Raw genomic sequence first — 23,351 nt, 5'->3', positions numbered from 1 at the left:
TTGAACTCAAGCCGAAAAATACACGATGCACTCTCTTGACCTTGTCTTTATGCTGTTTTGTTTCATTTTCGTATTTTGTTTCTTTTTTTTTGTTATCTCTTATATCGTACAACATCGTAATTACACACATAAGTTTTCAAAAATAATTTTTTTTCCATAGTATATAGCTTTTCTTTTGTATTTTTGTTTAGTCCTAAAAAGATACTTGTTTGTTTGTTTGTGTGTGTGTGTGTGTATAATATATATATATAATGTAGATGTGTGTGTTATTGTGTTAATATATATATATATATACGCGAAACTAAATTTTATTACATTATATAGCATAGTGATACACTACAGTACGCGTTTGTTCTCTTAATATTCAGTTGTTTTTTACTTGTTGATCGCAACAATTTTCCCAGAATAAACACATAAATCTGTCACATTGAATACTTTGTTGTCGACATTTTTTTTTGTTTTTTTTGTTTATCCATAAATTCTACGTGAGATTCTAAACTGACGTCTTATACACACTTACGGGACTTACATGTTTATACATCAATATCTTTTCTCGATTTTAAATATCTCTTTTTTTGTCTTTGACTTTTTTTTGTTTATACACATTCATTATTATGTAACCACATATATTAAACAGCGTTGTTACAAAACAAAGTCAGGTTGTCTGTATTGCAGTTTATCCCTATTTGTAACTCGAGAGCAATTGCATTGTCGCCGAATATCGGCACACGTATATCGTCTCATTTGAAGACCAGAGACTGAAATATGCATAGGCGCTTTTACGCGCGTAATCGAGAGAAAAAAAAAATCGAAATTACTTCAAAACCACACATCGTCGTCCCGTTTGTTCTTTATTCGCGTATAGGGATCGAAGTGCAATAAAAAGAACCTTTACATCATTTTAAAAAAATATACCTGACAAATACATACTAAGCGCGAGATTATGTAAAAATAAATATAAATTATCTGTATAGAGTGCATGTTACATGCAAAAAAACGTGTGTTCTCGTTGTCTAAATTAAATCTGCACATTACCATTAAAAAAAAAAAAAAAAGGAAAAAGAAAACAAGCGCTTGACTATCGCAGTTTCGTGAAACTATCAGCTACCGAGAGTCTCAATGAGGAATACTTCAATCCTCCAATTTCTGTGATTACACTTCGTTTACTGCATTTATGTAATGCAGATGCATAAAATCTGTTAGAATTTATACTTTGAAAATTTATGCATCTCTGCGTGATGTATATATAAGTATGCGCGTGCTAAATATATAATTCTTTTTTTGATATATGTATATGTTTTTTTTGTTTTTTTTTTTTTTTTAAGTTTAACGTTCTCGTGTGTCAGAGGTAAAAGGAGGTTTGATTTATTTATTTATTTTTATTTTTTTTAATTTTTTTTATTCCTCTATCAGGAACAATGATGTGCAGCACATTTTCATACACAGCAAGTAACAAAAAAAAAAGAAAAACGTAAATGCCTAACATTCTGAATCTTGTGTGAGACACTCAAAAGGTGTAAAAAAATGTCCCTCCTGATCTATGCTATGCTAGCAATGACGAGCTCATATATTTCCATCTCTCCGATATTTTATCTGATATATATGTATGTATATATATATATATATATATGTATATTTGACAATTTAACCAGGTACACATATAAAGGAAATACAAAGCTAGAAGCATACATCAGGATGAAGTCCAAGCATATCAAATGACAACTTTTACATCAAATCAGTTTACACACTTTTGCACGTACCTCTTTTCTCGTCTCTCTTTCTCGCAAAAAAAAAAAGAAAAAAAAAAGGAATATCCTCAATGAAACATTTCCTCGTAACGAGAACGCGAACAAATATTAAATAACAAACGAATAGTTTGTTATTTCAAAGGAAATGCACGTAATACCGCTAGAGAATAAGATCAAAATCTCATATGTGAGGAAGAACTGATGTATTTGACAAAAATAGACTTTTGCTGAGAACTGCGTTGTTCTTCGTTGCGCGGAAATATTTCATTAAATTTATCTTTGAGTGTCTAATTCTCTGAAAACGTGGACGAAATATATATATATATATATCGTGTGAGTATATTTAGGTTACATTATGATACAAGCATCTAAAATGCGTTTATGAAAATATTTGAATATATATCATCGTATATATATTGCGCGTATATGTACACACATCTACTTCACTTGTTACCGACGTGACAATTTTTATTTTCGTCGTATAAATCGTACGCGGATGACGACGACGAGAGTCGGGAGAAGTAAAATATGAGAGAAAAGAAAAAAAAACCCGTAAAACTAATTTTAAACGCTTGTACCTTCGTGATATGTAAATAAACATTTAGCGAAAAATTAGCGAAACGTTATCCATTAATAACTTGCAGTGACGTTGAGTGACGCGAACTTTGTGTCGCCGCGTTATATAGATATATATATATAATATGTTTTATATACAAATAACGACACAAAGAGATGAACATTACACAAACATTTAAGATTAAATCGATCCGATTCTTGTCTTTTTTGAAAAAATCGAGACACATGTCGCCACGATATTTTTCTTCTATGCTAATTAATGCGCGTATATTTTGTTTTTGTTTATTTTTTTTTTTTTTTTGGTTCCGAAACGTTTCGTCAACTCAAAAGCGTCAAGATTGGTTTTTCTGTCGGCCGACTTCTCAGCTAGCCTAGGACTTTGGGCTAGCAGCTAGAGCTTTCAAGCAAGCAAGGCACAGGAGCACTCTACAGGCTCAACGTGCTAGGAGGCACTACTCAACAGTTCCATGCTCTTAATGCCTCGTCAACAGCAGCACCAACCAGTTAACACTGGAAACGAAAATGTCTAGACTGTGCGGCATGAACAATTAGTAGCTATTGTAAAGAGCATCAATTAAAATTCGAATGACAGTTCGAATTAGATTAGCGTTTCTTACCGCATGTACGTACGCGCACGCTGAACACGAAAGAAGAAGAGTCAAGGTTGATATCGCACAATCGTTACGTTGTGTCGCGCAATCGTTGCAACAACAGCAAAGATTCTCAAAGAAAGATTCGCAAATTCGCATTAGTAACATTCTGTTACACAAAACAAGCGTGTGCTTATCTGCTGACAACGTCCGTTTTATTAAAAAAAAAAAAACAAATAAACAATTGCAATGTTGCTAGCGTTTCTGCAATATTGCATCACGATTCCGCGAAAAGGATATTGAACGACATCGTCCAAAAGTTCAAGACAACGAGGAAAGAAACCGTAAAATTATTTGTACATTATAGTTTGGCATTTTTTTTATTTTTTATTGATGTATCGACACGTAACAGCAACGTTAATTTTTTATTTCTTCGGTGGTTATCTTCTTCAAAAATGTGAAGAGTTAGAAGTTGTCTTGTACTCAGCGTTTCTCTACATATCGTATCGGTATATTGCGTACAAAAAAAAGTATATAAAAACAATATATTCTAAAAAACCCGATTTTTTAGTCAATAAAAAATTTGTGTCAACTATTGTGCGTTCGATTCGTCATTTCTCCGTCGATCTCTCGGAGTTTCTTTTTTCTTTTCTTTTTCACCTTCTGCGTGTGTTCGGTGCGCGTACGTACGTAGAGAATGTGTTTAATAACAGTATTGTAACATTGAAAGTATGAACTATAACACACATTATCGACTTCTCGTCGAGATTCAAAAACGGGCTTCTTCTCGGAAATTGTACGTTGTCTCAATTTTATAGCCGCGCGTTTTTTATTTTTTTTTTTTTTGTGTGTGTTCCTTTTACACGTGAGAAGAGAGAATTTCCTTCCCACTTTTTGTGATCTCGGCGGATGTACATGAGTTAGATGCCGTTTATAGCGTTTTGCAACACACTGAGAATAGAACTGCTATAAGCTACTAACTGACAGAAAAGGGGGGAAACGTAAAGGAAACATGTTAATGTTACGTATGTTATTGAGCACAACAATTCCGAGTAGAATTTCGTTGTGTGTGTTTCTTTCTCTCTCTTTGTGTGTGTGTGTGTGTGTGTGTGTGCTCCACATCGTTTGTGCCACTAGCCGATAGTAAGTAATAATCGAATGAATGAAACAGTGAGATGAAGGCTAAACTTACAGGCTAAAACTTATACGCAAGTTATAGGCCCAATTGCATATTATCTCATTTGCGACGTGACAAACGAGTTTTGTTGTGTCTGGCATTTTGTTTCGTTCGGAAAACTGTGCGATAGTGCGCATTAATAAAAGAAAACGACCGTCACGCGCGTATGCGCGTGAGGTTCAACATTTCCCGAAAATATGCACCATAGCGGATAATCAAAGAAAGATAGTTCGGATTGGAAAACAATCGACTATTAATGCGCACTGAAAACTACTTTTGCGTACACCATACGCCTTTTTGTTCTTTGCGTATCTCGTGGTATTTCATTTCGAGTTAAAAAACAAATATAATTGCTCGTGGCGTAAATGCAATCGGACCTCTCTCTCTTTTCTATCTTCGCGCGCCACACCATAACAAAATCGGTCTTTCTGTCTCCGTCAAATTATATACAACAGCATGACCATGCAAGGAGAGAGCAAAAAGCTACCATGCCTGAGATAGATTTGTGGAAAAAAAAAAAAAAAAACGAAAAAACAAAACAAAAAAAAATTACACTGCCTTGTAGAATGATAGATCTAGACGCTGCGAGGCGGCAGCATAAGAGAGAGAAGGGTTTCGGCTGTCAACAATGTAAGCGACAGCTTCATCTTACTTGAAAGCAAACCCCATCAAAATCATCCTTTACTTCAGCACCTCACCAGGCCTGTCTCGACGAGACGTCTACACAAGCTAAAAGAACGTCCATTTGTCAATGCCTTTCAATTGAGGAGAAGATCTGCTTTAATAGAGGATGGATTGTGTGATCACATCTGATAGAGAAATATATATATATATATATATATACATATATATATATATGCGTATGTATGTATGTACATTGGTATAAAAAATATTCTAACGTATTTCGCGCACGCGCCGGAGGACACGCGTTCTTTTTCTCTCACTCTCGGAAAACCTATCCGTGAAATTGTGCTGCACTTTTTGTTTTTAACAACAACAACTGTAGGTATTCGATTCGGCTCGATCGTTCCACAAACGTTACAGAAAAATCGTACGACAAAATTCGTTCGTTCGTTCGTGTGTGTGTGCGTGCGTGTGTGAAGAACGGAATGTGATACTAAAAATGTGCGATAGTAATTATCGTACGACAGAGATTCACACGTCCGTCACGAGAATCCTGAGAAAAAGATTCGATCGAGCGATCATAAACTTTGTGGTGAGAGACCAAAGAAAAAAAAAACCAAAAAATAAAATACTACGAACGTTTATCTTTGCGTTTATTTTTCGCGCGAAAACTTGGACGTCGTCAAAACTCTCTCTGTTAGCGCCCCGGGGAAATATATTCCGGCACGATATGTACTTTATTGGTCGTTATTCGCTCAAGCTTAAAAGCATTTGCACGGCACGGTGTAATATCGAGATTGAATACAAATATTGATATTGATCATTTTGAGACGTTAAAGCGCGCGCTGAGCGGACAGAAATTAAATGCTCTCTGTGCTGATTACACACTTGGAAAGGAAAAAGAAAACATCTTTACGTATTCGAACTGACGTTCCTCGCGTCACACACCGGCGAGCGTTTCCTTTACTTGTTCCTCTGGTATTCAAATCCGGAAGAAAAACACATTGTGCATCGAGTGTGTTTGTTCAACGAATTGGCACCTTGAACACAAAGCGCTCATTCAACGACCATTTTCAAGTCAAAAAGTTCCTGCGACTGATCTGGCGCGACGCGATGATTTGGCACATGCGACAGATAAATTCGATTCGATATGTCGAACGTATCAGAGAAAACTTCCTCTACGCTTTCCGCTCAACGCGTATATGATTTAATACATTTGGCGTGTCACGACGGATGATCAGAGGGCTTCGAAGCGCACAGCGACAACCGAAAACGATCCGTACGACGAATCACGTCCTCGTACAAATGTGCGCGCGAATGTTCGCGAATCGCTTTCGGATTCGCACAACCCTTCAAACTCTCTCCACAAGTTCTGAAGACTGTGTGCTGAGTGATAACGGAAGCGCGCGACGCCCGTCCGACGCGACGTTGCATCGCCGCTCCCGAAGTGGAAAATGTATACAACGAAAAACCCCACGTATGTACACGTATATGTACCTCCATATACATGTACACATATGAGTGGCATGTGTGTGTGTATGCGTGCGTGTGCATACATATGCGTATACATGGACAAATTGATTATGAGTAAATATATAATATATAATATATATATATGCATGTATGTGTGTGTATCATACGCACATATATACACACATATAGAATATGGACGAGGTATTCGTGAAGTCCTTAAAGAAAAAAGAACCGCGTCTCAAAAGAGAACTGCTGGCAGAAAGCTTAGCACATTCTGCTCTCGAAGGTTACTCCTTGCCAGAAGGTTCTACGCATCGATAAACTGCAAAGTGTCAAAGAGGTCACATTTTTTTTTTTCACCGTCAAAAAAACCGCTCATCCAAGTAACCAGTCGAGAAAATCGATCAGCGAAAATTGTAAGTTGTTTTTTTTGTTTTTTGTTTTTTTTTTTTTTGTTTTGCTATAATCAATCTGATACTTTTTTTTTCTCTTTTTTTTTTTTTTTTTAGTAAATGACTTTAACACCGAGCCTACCATGTTGTGGACGCCAGTAGCAGCAGGCGAGATACAGCGCCAGAATAATGACCAAGACCTCGACGAAGACCAGACCAGCGGCCACACCGATCACTATCGCCGCGTTTTCCTCGATGGCGGTCATTATGGCCTTGTAGCAACCCTGCGAACAAGCAAAACGCACACATTACTATTTGTACCGCGCGCGTAAACGGGAAACGCGTTACATCCAAAAATTCTCTTCGCAGCCAATCTCTGGAACTCGTCCGAGCGAACAATTCGAGGAGACTAAACACGGACAAATTATCCCGCGTGTATTAATGTGTGTGTGTGTGTGTGTTTATTTTTAACTAAATCCAAATAAACTTTACTTCCGCACTAGAGTGGTTCTTATCTTCGATTTTCGAATTTTTTTTCCCGACGCTCTCTAGAATAGTTCCGCTCGCTAAAAAAATATCTAATCCGTGGAAAAGTTCAGCCCTCGGATGAGAAAAAAAGAGCTTCTAAGCCATTAAATGGTCAAACGATTGTTTAAATGCATAAAATCGATTCATTATGCATTTAAATAGTTTTTTTTTTTTTAATGTTTGAGAACCCAGGGGTCTCCTTTTCCTCTCGTCCGATCTGAATTTTTTCACAGATTAAATTGTTCAGCGATTCCATTCTCGGGAGTGTTGCGAAAAAACTTCAAAAAAAAAAAAAAAAAGTTTTTCATCAAGAGTAAATAAGAGCCACCTTATATTCCGTGCGCGATATCGACTACTGTGACTCGGCAATGACAGTTTGCACTTAAAACTGAATTAATTTAGTTAATTAAAAATTAAAAACCAAAATTCAACCATTACCGAGGAAACTACGGATGAAAACATAGTTTAGCGAAGCTCGTACAGTCGGTTTTTTTTTTTTTTTTTTTTTATTGTACGTGCAACACGCGCTTATCTGTTCGAACACATCTTCATGCACGTGAGACGGCATGGAAGCACGCAATGTCAATAGCGAGTCACGCTCAGAAAATTGTCAAGGAGAAAGTGTGCTTTTTATAAGCGAATAGAGCGGGTCCCTGCTCGTCCACGCTCGTCTAAAATTGACGCACCTGACTTTTTCCACAATGGTCGTTTCTACGTTGTAATAAAAAAAAAAAAACAAGTCATTCCGCAAGAGAAATGACATATCTTACCGTTTCGTAGTATGAGTTGGACGAAGTTGGACTCATAGGACATAGAGGATCTTTCAGACGACCGTCGGTCTCTTTTACGCAGCAGGCGTCGGGCACCACCTTCGTGGATGTGGTAAAATTCGTACTTTCACTGAAGTCTCGGTAATTCTCCACGCCGCAACAATGAAACTGCACATATTTTCATCGATATCAGACACCTGCGCTCGACCTCGCATTTTTGTCGTCAAGCGACTTCTGTTTTGATCAATCATTAAAAAAAAAGACAATTTTTTGTAACGCGCTTTTCGTAACGAAAGTTCCTAAGCCAGAACTCAAATCGAGCGTTTTGATCTCACCGAGAGGTAAAAAAAACGCGCGATATAGTTCATTCATATTTTCAAGCGACTTTCACTCGAGCCGCTAGAGCACCAGCCGTGCAGTCAGCACGGCAGAGCCACTTGGCAAATTAATCGCGTTTGTGCATCCTGATTGGATTGAAAATCCCGGAAGAATCGATGCACCGCATTAATTTCTTCGCCAACAGAGAGAGAGAGAACTCGTCGAGAGCTTAATTAATCACACAGCGGCTTTCAATGAAAAAGCGAGTTTAATTAACGATAATCGGTAATAGATTTTTTTTTTTTTTTTTTACCTGAGTCATGATACCGTCCCACGCGACCGTCACAGTTTCGGCTTTATCGGCGTTGGTGGCATAATACTTGATGGTTTGCTTCAAGAAGTTCTGAGTACCTTTCTCGGCCTGCACAAATTTTCCATTAACAAATCGTTAAAAATAAACACACGTCCGATTGGACAACAACTCCAATCGTAACGTGTGAGCGTTAATTATCAGAAAAACAAAAAACAATCGTAAACCGTTACTTCGATCGATTGTTATTAAATATACGCACATCGCCTTTGTATCCAAACGCGAGGCCAACAGCCACACACTCCAGGACTAAAACCAGCAAGATTAGAATGCCGTACTGCAATCACAGAAAATTCTCTATTTACGTAACTTACTTCTCTCTCTCGGAGATATGCGCACGCGGGGACAGTTTGCAGTAAAAAAAATTTGTTTTTAAACGTGTATCCGCGCACGCGGGTGTTATGTAAATGTGGATTGCGGATTTCAAAACAAGTTGGTTCTTGTTAACGCGCGCAGAAACGAGTTTTCATATCAGAACGAACTTACGACACAGAGAAGACATCGGGACTCGAACATGGCGCCGCAATATCCAAGGAAACTGACGATAAACGTAAGGGCACCAGCTGCAATCAGAATGTAGGCGATCATCCTGATGACATCAGCGTCTGTTTTGTTCTGTGAAACGAGATAAACAGTGCGATGAGAATGCAAATTTGTCTTTGTGTAATATTAATGAATTCGATATTCACTTCGCATATAAGCGCGCGTTGTGTATACATTTAAATAAGATTGCGCACATAAATTTTGATAAAGTAAAGTATAGAATATATGTTTTTTTTTACACCGCGGTTAATACCGTGAAACAAATTAACGCGTGTTAATATTCGCGTGTAACACGCGCAACAGATAAAATATACGCCGTTGCGATATAAATTTTACAGTTATTCATTAAATTATTAAATTACTATTTTTTTAATTTACTATTTATTACATTTATTTTAGTAAATTTACTAAATTTTATTAAATTTTACATTAATTTTTATTTTTTATAAAATCGCTATATAATCGCTAAATATTCTCTCGAGTATTATTATTTGCGAATACCATATGTTCCACACGAGAAGAAACAGTTCTTCCCGATAATGCGTCTTTAAAATTCAATCCGCGAACTCACGAAAAACACAATTGTATTTTCATAGATTAGCATATCAAAACGTTCGTCTCCAGTCTTAATCGCCACGCTATTCCACGGTTTAGTCTTAATTGGCGTGGCGCGCGTATTTGATACACCTAATTAGCACACACATAAATGTAACGAATTGACTAAGAGTCGAGAGAGTCAATTCCCGGTGAAGTTCGTCGCCTAGTATCTATGCGATCTCTATTGTCGTCGCTACAAAACATGCCCGATATATGTATATATATATATATATAAGAGAATGACATAATGGCTCGCAAGCGGTACTTGGAATACTTATAAGCCCGATTATACATGTTCTCCGTGCTGGAATATCGAGTTACACGAGGCAGATCGGAATGACGGCGATAGACGTTTCTTTATATGCAGGGCGTCAACGCCGCATCTGCAGCCGCCTTGGATTCTCGACGATTCGTCTCGTTGTGCGTCGGAAAAAAAAAATGTGACGTCACAGAACAAAGGCGCTCATTTCGCGTGCATCTCAAATGGAGCTGGTTTAAAAAAAAAAAAAAAAACCAGCGACCTCGAAGTAACTGCAGACAGAGAGTTACTAATTTAAATTCCCAACGGGGAATCTAAAATTCTACTAACAAGGGGATCTCGCGAAAATTCGGATTTTGATGAAACTTTGCACACGTATAGAGAGAAAGGATAAATAAATAAATGTAGAAATTTTCAGTTGCTGCTCAAAAAACGATTCTAAAGGATGAAACCACCCCTCATGTGAAAAAAACACTGTTATTTGCGGTAAATAAAAGTTTCTACGTTCGTCTAATTTACCTTACACGTAATTTAGCTTGCACGCTCTACACGCGCGCAAAGTTTCAAATCGGAATTTTCGAGTTCGCGAGATTGCAAGTGGCACAAGCAAGTCAAGAAGAAGAGCTCGATCGCGCGTATATGAAAATTTAACCGCGCGAAGAGAGCGAATTACATTTTAAGAATTCACAGACACAAAACCGTTTTTTTTTCCGCGTGCCAAAATTGATGGACTACAGACTAAATATATCGACCGCGCCGGTCTTAACTACTCGTCGAGAATTAGTTGCTTGTCTTTCCTCGTCCGAGATCCATCCAAACGAGAACGTCTTTATAGCGCGATAATCACGTTGCGTGCACGTCGCATCGCGTATATTCGCGAAGACACGACGCCCGTATGAATAATAACCCGGTCTGCCGAGTGTTTAGACTTAGCCACATCTAGCACGAGGATTCCTTGTTCGCACGTTGACATTCTTATCTCGAACACCTGTTGAACGGATATAAAGATATTTTTAGTTCGACACCGGCTTCAAACGTTATACAGGCGCGCCGCCACGACGTCTTATTGAAAGCCGCGCGGTGAAAAATCAGGTCACCAGGTGAAAGGACTAATAAGGGTATATACCGCGCGTGTTCGGTTTCACCAGAGACTTGTTCCGCCAGATTGATCACGACTATTCGAGCCTAATAGCGAGACTGATAAGCGAACGACGCGGTGTTTGAACATCGGACACGAAAATACAAACTGACTCACAACGTCACGATGTGTCACGAAGCAACTATCGCGAGTGTGTTTTCTTGTTAGAAAACTACGTACACGGATCTTTCGGCCAATTAAGCAAATCGACGATCTTCTTCGCAGAGACAATGTCGCGAACACTTCTTGCGAACAATTAAAAAATATACGAACGAAAATTAAGCTTCAAAAGGACGAATAAAATCGCGTACTTCTCAATCTTTCAAGCGGATTTGTCGACAAGATTTCCATTTTTACACACACGTTTCAAAACTGGAAAGTTGTGTAATTAGAGCGACAACCGCTTCCAATATTTTCGCCGAAAGAAAATTTTATTATATAAAACCAAAAACAAACTAAGAATCAAATTTCTGTAAAAAAAAAATTAGATACGTAATTTTTAACACCGTTAAACACCGAATCGAATAAGGTGCCTGCGAGGTCGTTAATTTTATGTAATATATAAATTGTTAAAAAAAAAAAAACTATTAAATATACAATAATAAACAATTTCTCGCAAATCCTTTTCGTAAACATTTGTTTTATTTGGAACAAAACCGTCACCCACTTACGAATGACGTGGCGTTCGACGTGTTAATCTGAACTTCGGCACGTTATTGAAGACAGAAAAAAGTGTAAAACCTTCAACTTTTTTCCAGGACAAAAACAAACATCTCTCGTAAGAATGTAGAGAAACGAAAGATCGCGCGACGTGGTGAGAGAGATACAATATATCCTGTACAAAAAGTGCGCGCGAAGAAGAAGAAGAACACGCTGGTCGTCACGACCGGCCAAAATGACCTAATTTAAGGCATTTGAGGAGTACGTGAGGACGTGTGCGCGCTGCGCGTGCGTCATGCGAATTAATGCATTTTCTGGTGCTAACCGCGTACGCCCTAAATACTTGCCTCCCTCGTGATCGCGTTGTCCGATCGTACGGAGGAAAAAAAAAGCGAACAAATTTCCACACGGAGGAACAGTCTGAAAGTCTTCTTTCTCGCGCGATCGTAGAATTTTCAAGAATTTTCTTTCCGTTCCAATTATTAAACGCGCGTTCGCGCGTCATCACCATATTTTTCACTCTTTTAATCGATATCGATGAACGATGGGAGAAAACGTCACACTCAGACGGCGGCTAATTGCAAGTTCTTCTCCTTCGAAACGGAAATATAACTCGTCTCCGAGTGAATTTTCTCCTCTCTCGAAAATAAGCGGTATTTCCAATTCACACTTAACCCACTTAATTCGCGCGTTTGAATTCTATTCGCGGTAAGTTTCTGAGAGACAAACACGAGCAACACAAGCTCGAGCTTGGCAAATTTATTCGATTAGAACGATTAGAGACAACTTTCTAAGTCGTTTCGAACCTCCGCTAATAACGTAACGCAAAGTAAGTCGCTCTTACGTTCGAGAGATTGGGAAACAAAAAATAGGGTGGATATTAATTTACATAGATATTAATTTTGCGCGCGATATTACGCGTGTGTTTTTTTCTATCTCTCTTTCTCTCTGTTCGTGCGGATTCGTTAATTATTCGCTGTATAGCTTTAGCCGCGGAAAGTGGCGCTGCTTTTACTTTTACGAGCGGCGCGCGTATCGTATTTGCATCTGTCGCCGGGGAAATGCGCAAAATTTCAAATAAAGAAACCCGAGAGACCCGAGTATATTTGGTTTCGGCTCCTACGTATATGTGTCGGTGAATTACGGATCCGCGAGAGTCCGTGATGGAGCACCCTGAGCCTCCCACGCGTTGCGCTAATGTGACAGCCAATCATCTCATCAGTGACCAAGTACCAATAATTACGTTTCTCCCTGTCCGTGATACGCTGTCGCATCTCACACATCGCGCTACATCTGTCTGCCACTGATTTCATTCTTGTAGCTTCATTTTTGTCTTAAAAAAAAAATTCTTCAAATCTCAACATTAAAATATACATGAAATTAATGTAAAATTAAAATAAATCTTCAAGTCCGTCGGAGATTTATAAGATAAAAGAAATTGAAAAATCTTATCATTCTTTAGAATGTTTTGATCATTTTTGCGATCATCTTCAGCCAATCTATATAAGTAAAAATAAATAAAAAATACATTTTTTGTCCGTAACTTCACGAACAAAAGATTTCTCCGCTAAGTTCCTATAAATATAATTCAGACTGCCACTGATTGACTGATTTAAGGTTTATTTTATTTAGATTTTTCTCAAAAGCTTGTTTTTCTACAAAAAATTGATACATTTTCGTCGATTTAAAAAGAAACTGTACGTTCTAATGCGGCTGTGGCGTTATAATGAATTTTCGAGCCGCCGAAAATACAAGCGAAACAAGAAGGTTCTTTGAATTTCGCGCGATCTTTTCAAAAACCGTGTGAGAATATTCTTTTTTTAGTCGAGACGAGAGCGAAATGAGATTGACGTGATGTCCGGCGCGTTCGTCGTCTCGAGTGTCAGCGCTCGACGCGACACGCGACATTGTTCAGGTTTCATAATAATTAAAAAGTGAAACCAGAACGAATGTTAATTAGATTCTCGAGTGATAGAAGGCTAGAAGAAGTGAGTATACTCGTATTAGAAAGCGTGCGTTACGATACGTCGTCGTTGTCCCGCTAATTAACACGCCGCGCGCTTTCTTGCCATATGTGTTTCGAGACATGTCAACAACTGTTTCTTTACAATTTGAATATTTTTATGCATCGCGTCAACTTTCTTTTGTATAAGTGCCGTGTAATATTTTGTGTCATAAAATATTTCGCACGTGCGACGAGAATAAGACGTTTCGTATGAATATTATCGCAGTAGTCGCCCCGATCCGACAGTCTGACAAATGAAGGATATTTATCTCAACGTATTCGATCTGTGAAACTAGTTCCTTCGAGTGTTATTCAAACTCCCAGTTTCTTTCGCCGAAAGTTTAAAAATGCCACAACGTTCCGTTCGAACGTTAATTAATTTAATCACGCAAGCAATTCTTCTTTTTGCTTGCGAAACATTTGTGCTCGCAAAAGAATTAAAACACCGGCGGAATGAACAAGCGTGTCTATCGCGCATCGATTCGACGTGTTTAGTTAATCAGATCGGAGGAGATAGAGAGAAAAAAAAAGATCGCGCATTAATAACACGCACGTGCCAGAGTCGCGCCAATAATGTCATAGACTTGTTATAACACAGGCGTCGCGCGTTTTCCTCGACACCACAACCTGCCGCGCGCGTACCTCAAGCTTGATAAGATGACGCAAGACTCGGTATCATAAACAAGAATAGATTTGTAGAACCGAAGAATTTGTGCAATAATTTTTATCCGTAACGCGCGCGAAACGCAGAGGCTGAGAGATATCGCCGCGGCGATAATCGCGGCGCGCGGAAATCGATGTATACGCTACTATCAAATCCAGTTTCGTTCAAGTCAAAACCTCTCGCAACGTTGCACTTTCCGCAAATTGCATAACGAAAACTTACGGCATAATCGTCTCGCGCTTGCGCAAGAGAAATTATCCGAGCGATAATCACACGATTGTGTGTTCTTTTTTTTCCTTTTAATGTGTTTTAATGTCAGGTGTTCTTCGGTTTGATCCGATAAATTTGCAATTAATATCGTCGATGTACCGAGAACGATACACTCGTTCGTCGCGTGCGTTTCTGGGCAAACTTACCAAGATGTCGGATTGATCGAGCTTGCCGATGAGATTGGTGAACGAGCTGCTGTCGGCGAAGAGCCAAATACCGACAGTCAGTGCCGCTCCTCCGGCGATCTGAAAATCAAACGATTTCAATGTAACCGGGACTTAAAACTCTCCTCGTTCTGCTTCATGGACTTCAAGGCTGAGCAAATGCAGTTTCCGATGCCTCTCGCCGTTCGAAGCGAAGAAGCGGAAGATTTTTCATCCCAAAGAAATAAAATTATTTTTATCTCTTTCCGAAAGAATCTTTGCTCTCTTTTTTTTTCTTCTCAAGTTTTTAATTGTTAAAGTTTTATACGTCGAAAGAACGTTCGCGCCGAGACGTGAATAGTTTTCGCGATCGCTTTCGAAAGTTATTGGGGTTTTTTTTTTTAACGCGCCAGATGAAATTTCGCAAATTGTTTGTTTCGTTTGTGCGCGTCGCGAAACGAAACGAGCGAGAATCATCGCGACTACTGAACTTGTGATGTTGACAAATTGCCGGCTATGCGAGCCTACGTCTCGTAAAACACAGGCTCCGATTTACAGTGTTACGTGTTATAATATATCGCAGAAACTTACGAAGAATATGAAGTTGAAAAGGCAGAGAAAGTACTTGGCGCACTGCGATGCACAACCCATTATGCAATGTTTTCAGCTGCGCCTGCAAAAAATTAACATAGATACTCATTAATTACATTGTAAATATATTATTGAGCTTGAAAGAGATGAGAGCTTTTGAGAAAATTAAAATTTATGAAAATATTTAAACAGGAAAACTGGAGAGGAGAGATTTTGATTTGATAAGAGCTTTGTTTGCAAAAAGCATTCAGGAAAAATTCTATCGGGCGCAAAAAATCAACAAACAAAAAATATATAAAAAACAATAAACAAACACTGAAAGAAAGAGAAAGAGAGAGAGAGAGGTACAATTTGCTGCAACATTTTCGCGCGTAGGAAAGAAGAAAAATAAATTTCAAATCGCGCGTATATATATAGTATACGCGATTCAAAATTTACTTGTCACGCGACCGCACTCGACGTTGATTTTGCGACAAATAAATATATCCGACAGCTAATTACGTGTGGGCGAGCGTACAAACACGAAAGTACAACGTGTGGGCGGAAAACAAGGAGAACAAAATTGTCTGAATTAGACTAAGGGAACTTAACAGTCAATCAACCGTCTCTTTTCTTAGCGGTCGTTAACTCTTTAATTAACGAGATTCCAAATAATTCGTGAGATCACGGCCTTGACATTGTTCCGCGTTGTACGAAAGCGCGGAACCCTTTCCGCAAATTAATGAATTCGCACGTGAATCTCGAGCTCTCTTCCTCCCTTTTCCCGCATGAAAACGGATACAACAATCTATGTTTTCAACATGGACGCGGTGTGTCGAAATAGGACGACGAGTCTAACAACGTCCTTGACATCTTCTTCGTTTCGCGCGAGCGAGCCAAGTGTCGTCGTTAAAGAAACTCGTAACTTATTCCATACTCGAATTACGTGTGCACGCGAGAATCGAAGGATACGCGCGCGACGGAGAGAACCGCGAGAGATGAAGGTTTCGCTCGGGCGACCTAATATCGGATATCCAGAGCACGGTTTCTCGTTACTACATGAGAACTCGATTCATCCCTCGGCTCCCTTCCATCTCTTCTTCCTTCGCGCCTCTCTCTCTCTCTCTCTCTCTCTCTCTCTCTCTCTCTCTCTCTCTCTCTCTCTCTCGCGGAGCAACGAGCGACGCGCGGGCGGTATCGACTGCTGTGGGATGCTATTGGGTCCAGCGGGAGGAGCATGCGGGATCATCCAGTTTTCACGGCCTCGCTGTGTGTCGCGATAAAGCGCGGCGGCAAGATTGACTTCGTCCTCGCCCCATTATCGCAACGACCGATAATCGGCGTTTACAGACGACGCGGAGAGGAGAAAATCCAAGAAACGGCTTATAAGTACAACAGGCTTTGGAGCAGCAGTCGTCCCGGTTGCAGGTCGCAGCTTCCATTCCTAGAAATCGATGACTAGGGCGAACCAGCACCGCGTCCCGACGTGACCCAACACTGGGAGAAGAGAGTCAACGACACGCGGAAAATTGGATCACCCGATAGGGCGAGAGAGAGAGAGAGTAAGGATGCTGGGTTAGTAGGTCAACGCGCCGCGCGCTGCGCGCTGCGCAGAAATCGGAGAGCTCAACTTTTTCCCGGTACCACCTATCTTTCTCCCGATTCTCCGACCGCGTGAAAAGGTCCTCCAGTGATGCAATTACTCGTCTGATTTCCGTAATCTGCGACGCACTCGCCGAAGTAAAGCCTCTGATTAATTTTGCTTATTTTCAGGAACATTGCGTCGGAAGAAGAAGAGAGATATTGTATTTGAATTAAATATGAATTTTTTTTTTCCCCATCGAGTAAATTCTCTCGTTACGAGATTTGTGTTCGGCTAACCCTGCGATTCTCAAGGAAGGAGAATTCCATTTTCAATGGCGGGTAACTTGCCTCGACTTTTACGAGGAAAGACTTGACGAGGATGCGCGTGTAACGGAACTTAGAATTTACACGTGAATTTAAACGTCACCTCTCTCAGAGGTTTGCAATAACGTTCCGACTTCCGTCCAAATCGCTTAGATTTTTGTTTTGTTTTTTGAAACAAAAACCGAGAGAGTTCGGGTGAGAATTTAGATCCCGGCCCACGGTTGAAAGTGCAAGCGATAAATCTGGGACACCCCGTGTATCGAGTTAATTACTCGCTGCGCACAATGGACACACACGCGATGCGCCACGAGAGAATCCGCGCACGACGTACAATCGCACGTGTATTTAAAACGCACGTTCTCTTCACTCGCAGAACTATGTAGGTATCTATATACGACGTCGCGCGCGCGCGCGCGGGGACGACGATTCGCGGAGCAAATCTATTTCGCCGTGCATACTAATATATACGCGACCGCGCGTCCGATAACGGCGCACACGGGTATATAATTACCGTCGCGTGCTGCGCGTCCCGATTGCAGTTGCAGATGCTGCAAGACAGCCAGGGCTTCTCATTAGAAATTCCACGACAAAAATGGACAGCGTTTGTCTTTGCACACGGAGAACAAAAGCGAACGTCAGCAGGAACGTGCGCGCTTGCGCCTCTTCTCTCTCGCTCTCTCTCTCTCTTCCTCCCTCTTTTTCATCCTTAAACTACTCGTTGTTTTTTCCGTGACATTATTCTTGTCTTTAGGCACTTCAAGACTCCGTATGTGTAAGTGTAACTATTTTGTGTGCGATATCAACTGTGTTTGTGTTTGTGTGTGTGTGTGTGTGTGTGTGTCCAAGATAATTCAGAAAAAAAGAAAAACATATTTTAGTGGTGATACTCATCTTGTGTATAATATATGTATGTAACATATGTATTATTTATTGCGCATGTATTAATATATTTTTATATATTATACATACATTTTATATATTTTATATTTTATACATTGATGTTATATTAATTTTGTATTATTCTTTGTACATCCCTTCAAATTTGTTTTCCGTTTAAATTAGATCAAGTTAAATTAAATTAATTAAATAATGGTTTTGTGTGTGTCTGTTTTAATTAAATAAATCAGATTGAAAAATTATAGACGCGCGGAGAGCGAACAAATTTTTTAAATACTTAAAACAGTACCATGCCAGTTCAAAAATTTTTACTGACAGACCGTCGGTCTGAAGTTCAAGAATCGAACGCGTTTAGATAAATGCGCGTTTGTACATAATATTTTCACCGTATATATACGCAATAGATCCTCGTGCGCGCTAACGGCGCACGTAATTCGGAAACCAACGACGACCGAGGAACGAACAAGAGGCTCGATCAAGAAATTCTCACGAATATTACGATTCCCGCGTGAGGGTGTGTAGGAGGTGAGCTGTTACAGCTCGGTCGGCTCTCACGACACAATGACGGCGAATCATCGCAGCGTACAATCAACACACGTACATACGCGCGTACGTACTTACTTACACACGATACATATCGCGCGCTCTCCTACGGCTTTGCTACGCGTACTCTCTCGCAAATCAAGAACACAAGCCTGTCCTTTGTTCATCTTATTGAACTACAATCTCGGCGAAACATCGATGCTAAAACACACATTTCTGTCTCGAGATCGCGCTCAGACCGCGCCGCGCGTCTCTCGATTGCTCAAGAGAAAACAAAATCGAGAAATTTCCACATGTGTCTCGTCCAACGTGAGTTTTGAGAAAAAACGTCAAAAGCTATTGTGTTACAGCGCGCAACGGAATATCGATATTCCTCGCGCGCCGAGGAATATCAAAGAATCCTCTCCTTCTGATGTGCAACATCAAAACAAAATTGAGAACTTTCCACGTGTCCACCGACGAGTTTTAGACGAAACGAAATAGAACAGAACGACTATTATATACGTTCGAGAAATATCAAAGAACACTCTCCCTCGATGCATATAATAACGCGCAGAAGACTAATGGGATCACGAAACACGGCACTGTGCGTTGCAGTTTTTTATGTTCAAACGTTACGTGTAATGAACAATTTAAATGCTCGTAAAAAGAATGTATATATATATATTTTTTGATTTATTAATTTTTCTTAAATGTGTAAATATATTTATGAATTTCCTGCGCGGAACGCGCGCGTGAGATCGACTCTGACCGGAGTTTTCCGGGTTTTTTCAATTGAATTTTTTTTTTTTCAATTTTCATGGAGGAGATGCAAGTTGGTGATGCAAAGCATCCTGCGGGAATTTTGAAATTAAATTTAATTCGAATTTCCACGTGCGTTAATTTACACGTTTGAGAAAAGTTAATAAATATATCGACACACACATCCGGTATATAAACTCGTAACGATCCTAGTACTTTAATTCTACTATCAATGGTTGTCAAACACAAGTTATTTGTTTTCAAATTCCATTTTTCCTTATCATTGCTTGACTCACGGTTTTATCTAAAACTTCCACTAAAAGAACTGACTAACGTCATCGGTCAACACCTTTGATCGGAATTTAAAAAAACATCGCATCTTACGGTCGAGGAGAGAGATTTACAATCTCTATATACATATAACAAAACTTGCAGGTACATCCGATACAACAAAGAATCGCAACTGTCATTTGTGTGTTTCGCGCTCCCATTGATCTCTCAGTCATTTTTTTTTTTTTAATTCGGAACAACTCGCTCGAATAATCCAACTGGTGTAACGTATAGTTTGGTTTCGGTGTGACACTGGAGATCCCGGGTTTCCGTAACAAACCGCGCGCTCGCGCGTTACGTAACATTTTGCAACGGCTCAAAACCAGCCCCCCCCGGTCTCTCTCTCTTTCCACGCGCAACTGAGATTACACGTTTGAATAATTACAGTAATTCGAAATTCGACTGTGTCACATTTCAAACGCACCACGACACATTTGAATTGTGGGATTTCTATTTCGTCGCGTGCGACCGAGATAAGTATCGGTCAACCTACCGGAAAATACACCCGTTTGTTGTTATTCACGTGAGCGTGGATAACTCACTTTCTTTCGTGTGCGCGCGCGCGCGTGTTTTACATCAATTATATCTTTTCACCGCAATCGCCAGTCGCCATCGCTTAATAATTCTCGCGCGTATACAATCATCGATCCGGGAATGTGTGCAGGAACCACACAGTTTTTTTTTTTTTTTTCGACGTACATAAAAGTGCGTGCCGTACAAACGCGAACAAGTTGCCTCGACAGTTAGCCGAGAGGTATATAATAGCTTCCTGATTATTCCACGAGGCGCTCGGTTGATTTCCGTCGTGCGGAGACCGCGCGCGCGCGAATTGCTTCTCTAACACCGATTAAACCGGCGGGTCGCAAAAAAACGATTTTCCTCTCTGCGAGATTTGTTTCGTTTTGCAACATCATCCCGAATTCGTCGTCACAGTCGATAAACGTAATAATAATTGCGCCACCGCGAACGATAGAATTTAATGATTCGCGTAGGATAAACTTCGTTTTATAGTTCTCTTGTGTTTTTCCATCACACGGATTGAATTTTTAAGTAGGATTTGAAATTTTAATTCCTCACACACACACGCGCGCGCGCGCGCAACAACCTCTCGACTTCTTCCAGTTTTCATTTAAAGGCGTATGCACGTTTGGAGAAACGAGGGCACACTACCCGAAATTAAAGCCCGACTCTTCGTCGAGAAGCGGTCGCAACACAAATACATTTTGGTTGTTGTTCCCGCACGAGCGTGAAATTCACGCGAGTTTTGCCTCTTTGTTTCCCGCGCCGCGGGACGTTGCGAGAACGCGCGCGGGCGCATTGGAAAGCTCCTTCAGAAATCAGATAATAAAAAAAAAAACGCAACGCCGCCGCTTCTCGAAGAACAGATGCATCTCACGTCCGAGCAGGTGCAACGGGAGCGGCGTCAAAAAAAAAGAAGAAAAAAAAAACGAAGAGAATTAAAAAGACTCGGGGCGGTCTCCGATGGTCGGAATGCGGTTTTTACATGAACGCGACGCGTGAGGATTGAGAAGGGAACGAGAAACGAGTGCTTTAAAAAAGAGGCGGGGAGAAGATGCGACGGAAAATACTAGAGGTTGTAAATTTCTTTCTTTTTCTCTCCAACGCGCTTTCGCGGCGTCGCTAATTGCGAACATCCAGCGAAATAAATCGACGCGACGCGTTCCGTTCCGCTCTCTTGGGAAATGTGTTTAAATTTCCGGAAAATGTCGAGAGTTATCGAAACGTAACACGTCGCGGGGGAAACACACTTTGCTCTTGTTGTCTTTCTCCCGCGCGAGATTTGCGAAATGCCGCTGCTCGCTCGTAACGGGACGGCACTTGAGAGACAAGCACTCTCTGACGTGTCTTTTCATCCATTTCGAAGTATCAATTCGAACACATCTCGTCGACAACGTGCAATTATCTTCTTCGCGTTCTTTCTTTTCGCGAAGAAACGGACGTCGTTAATAAAATCGTATGTTCGTCAAACAAAAAAAAACAGTAATCGCGACAGTGATTGTCGCGATTTGCGATCGCTTTCGTTGCGGGAGGGGAAAAAAAAATCAACTTCGCGCTCTCCGTTAGTTCGCTCCTTGGATTCGCTTTTCTTTTTGCGTTCGCGGATTTCAAGAATCCCGAGCTAAAAGAATCTTTTCACACATATTTTATAATATTTGAAGTCAGTTGAAAAGAGAGAGAGAGAGAGAGAGAGAACTTCTCTGTATGTTAAACCCACCCCATTGTATTTCCCCCCTCCCAAGTGGTCAATTATCTCGTTTCCTTTTTTCAATTGCTCGGTGGAAGAGCTGCTGCTGCTGCTACGGGCGCGCCGTTATACATAACTGTGCAGCGCGAGAACTCCCGTGCGAGAAGGAAAACAACAGAAAATACAAGTGCGAGGACAGCGAGGAGGAATTGATAAAAGTCGTAATGCTGCGAAGTGTTGCGGAGCGTCCGATATGCGCGATCGAGTATGTCGAGGGCACACATAGGAGTAAAAAAAAAAAAAAAAACGGGAAGATGGGACGCGCGAGCACGGACACGGTGAATGGACAGCACGTTACACACAGTAGAAAGAAAAGCGACTTATGTGGTGGGTTGTCGTTACCATAACGACAGGGGGGCGAGCGACGCTTCGCGCCGATGCCATTGCCCCCGGTGCATTACGTGTCTCTCCCTCGCGTACACCCCGGGGAAGATGGAAAGGGGGATGATCCCGGATTGTGAAACTTATATTAGGGTGGCCGGCGCGGTCACATTTAAGAACAAGAGAATCGAACGAACGAGACTCGCGCGATTATGTCGTCGATATCTGGCATTTTGCTCGCGAGAATATTTTAGTGGCAAATATATTCGCGAACGGAAAACACGTCTAGTCTCTTTTTCAATCGCCGATTTCTCGATCAAATTTGATGTGATATTTCCTCGATGAGAAAAACAAATACGCCACAGCGTTTGTATATTTTTCATGTGTTTTTTTAATTAAGCTACAGCGATTGAAGATAATTTTTTTTATTTTTAACGTAAAGGAATTATTATCTTCGGATAAAAAGACTTGACGCTCGTGAAATTGTTAACAGGAATCAAATAAGGCCGATACGAGCCATTCACAGGATGTTTGTGCGGAAACTATGCGTGTACATATACATATATATATATATATATATAAATGTAACGAATTTTACTTGTAAATTTTTACAAGTATTTTTTGAATTGAAATCTCAATTCTTAAAATCATACGGGATGCTAGATTTGCATCTCGCATATGGAAAACCCCGGATACCTCCCTAACTAATTTTAAAATATTGCGAAAAAAACTCCTCGGCCAGGAGTCGAACCTGGAATCTCCGGCTTTCCGTGCCATGAAAAGGTGCCTGATTCCAGGTTCGACTCCTGGCCGAGGAGTTTTTTTCGCAATATTTTAAAATTAGTTAGGGGGGTATCCGGGGTTTTCCATATGTGAGATGCAAATCTAGCATCCCGTATGATTTTAAGAATTGAGATTTCAATTCAAAAA

General features: G+C 40.3%; 1 protein-coding gene across 3 annotated transcripts in view; it reads right to left on the bottom strand.

Annotated features, from left to right (window-relative positions):
- Positions 1 to 1,004: 1,004 nt before the first annotated feature.
- Positions 1,005 to 23,351, bottom strand: part of LOC109853603 (tetraspanin-1) — a 25,871-nt gene continuing 3,524 nt past the window's right edge. The window contains exons 2-9 of one of the 3 annotated variants that reach the window (XM_020425875.1): positions 15,437 to 15,518; positions 14,849 to 14,947; positions 9,053 to 9,181; positions 8,769 to 8,843; positions 8,510 to 8,617; positions 7,879 to 8,046; positions 6,723 to 6,864; positions 1,005 to 6,510 (exon numbers count right to left, since the gene is read on the bottom strand). In XM_020425875.1, coding sequence (XP_020281464.1) covers positions 6,476 to 6,510; positions 6,723 to 6,864; positions 7,879 to 8,046; positions 8,510 to 8,617; positions 8,769 to 8,843; positions 9,053 to 9,181; positions 14,849 to 14,947; positions 15,437 to 15,496 — 816 coding nt within the window. In that variant the 5' untranslated portion in view covers positions 15,497 to 15,518 and the 3' untranslated portion in view covers positions 1,005 to 6,475. The remainder of the gene's footprint in view (positions 6,511 to 6,722; positions 6,865 to 7,878; positions 8,047 to 8,509; positions 8,618 to 8,768; positions 8,844 to 9,052; positions 9,182 to 14,848; positions 14,948 to 15,436; positions 15,519 to 23,351) is intronic. The other 2 variants (XM_020425876.1, XM_020425877.1) reach the window with 2 other exon arrangements.

This window comes from Pseudomyrmex gracilis, unplaced genomic scaffold (assembly GCF_002006095.1).
Source record: "Pseudomyrmex gracilis isolate BER0280 unplaced genomic scaffold, ASM200609v1 scaffold_51, whole genome shotgun sequence".
NCBI lineage: Eukaryota > Metazoa > Arthropoda > Insecta > Hymenoptera > Formicidae > Pseudomyrmex > Pseudomyrmex gracilis.
This window is presented reverse-complemented; position numbering and strand designations above follow the sequence as displayed.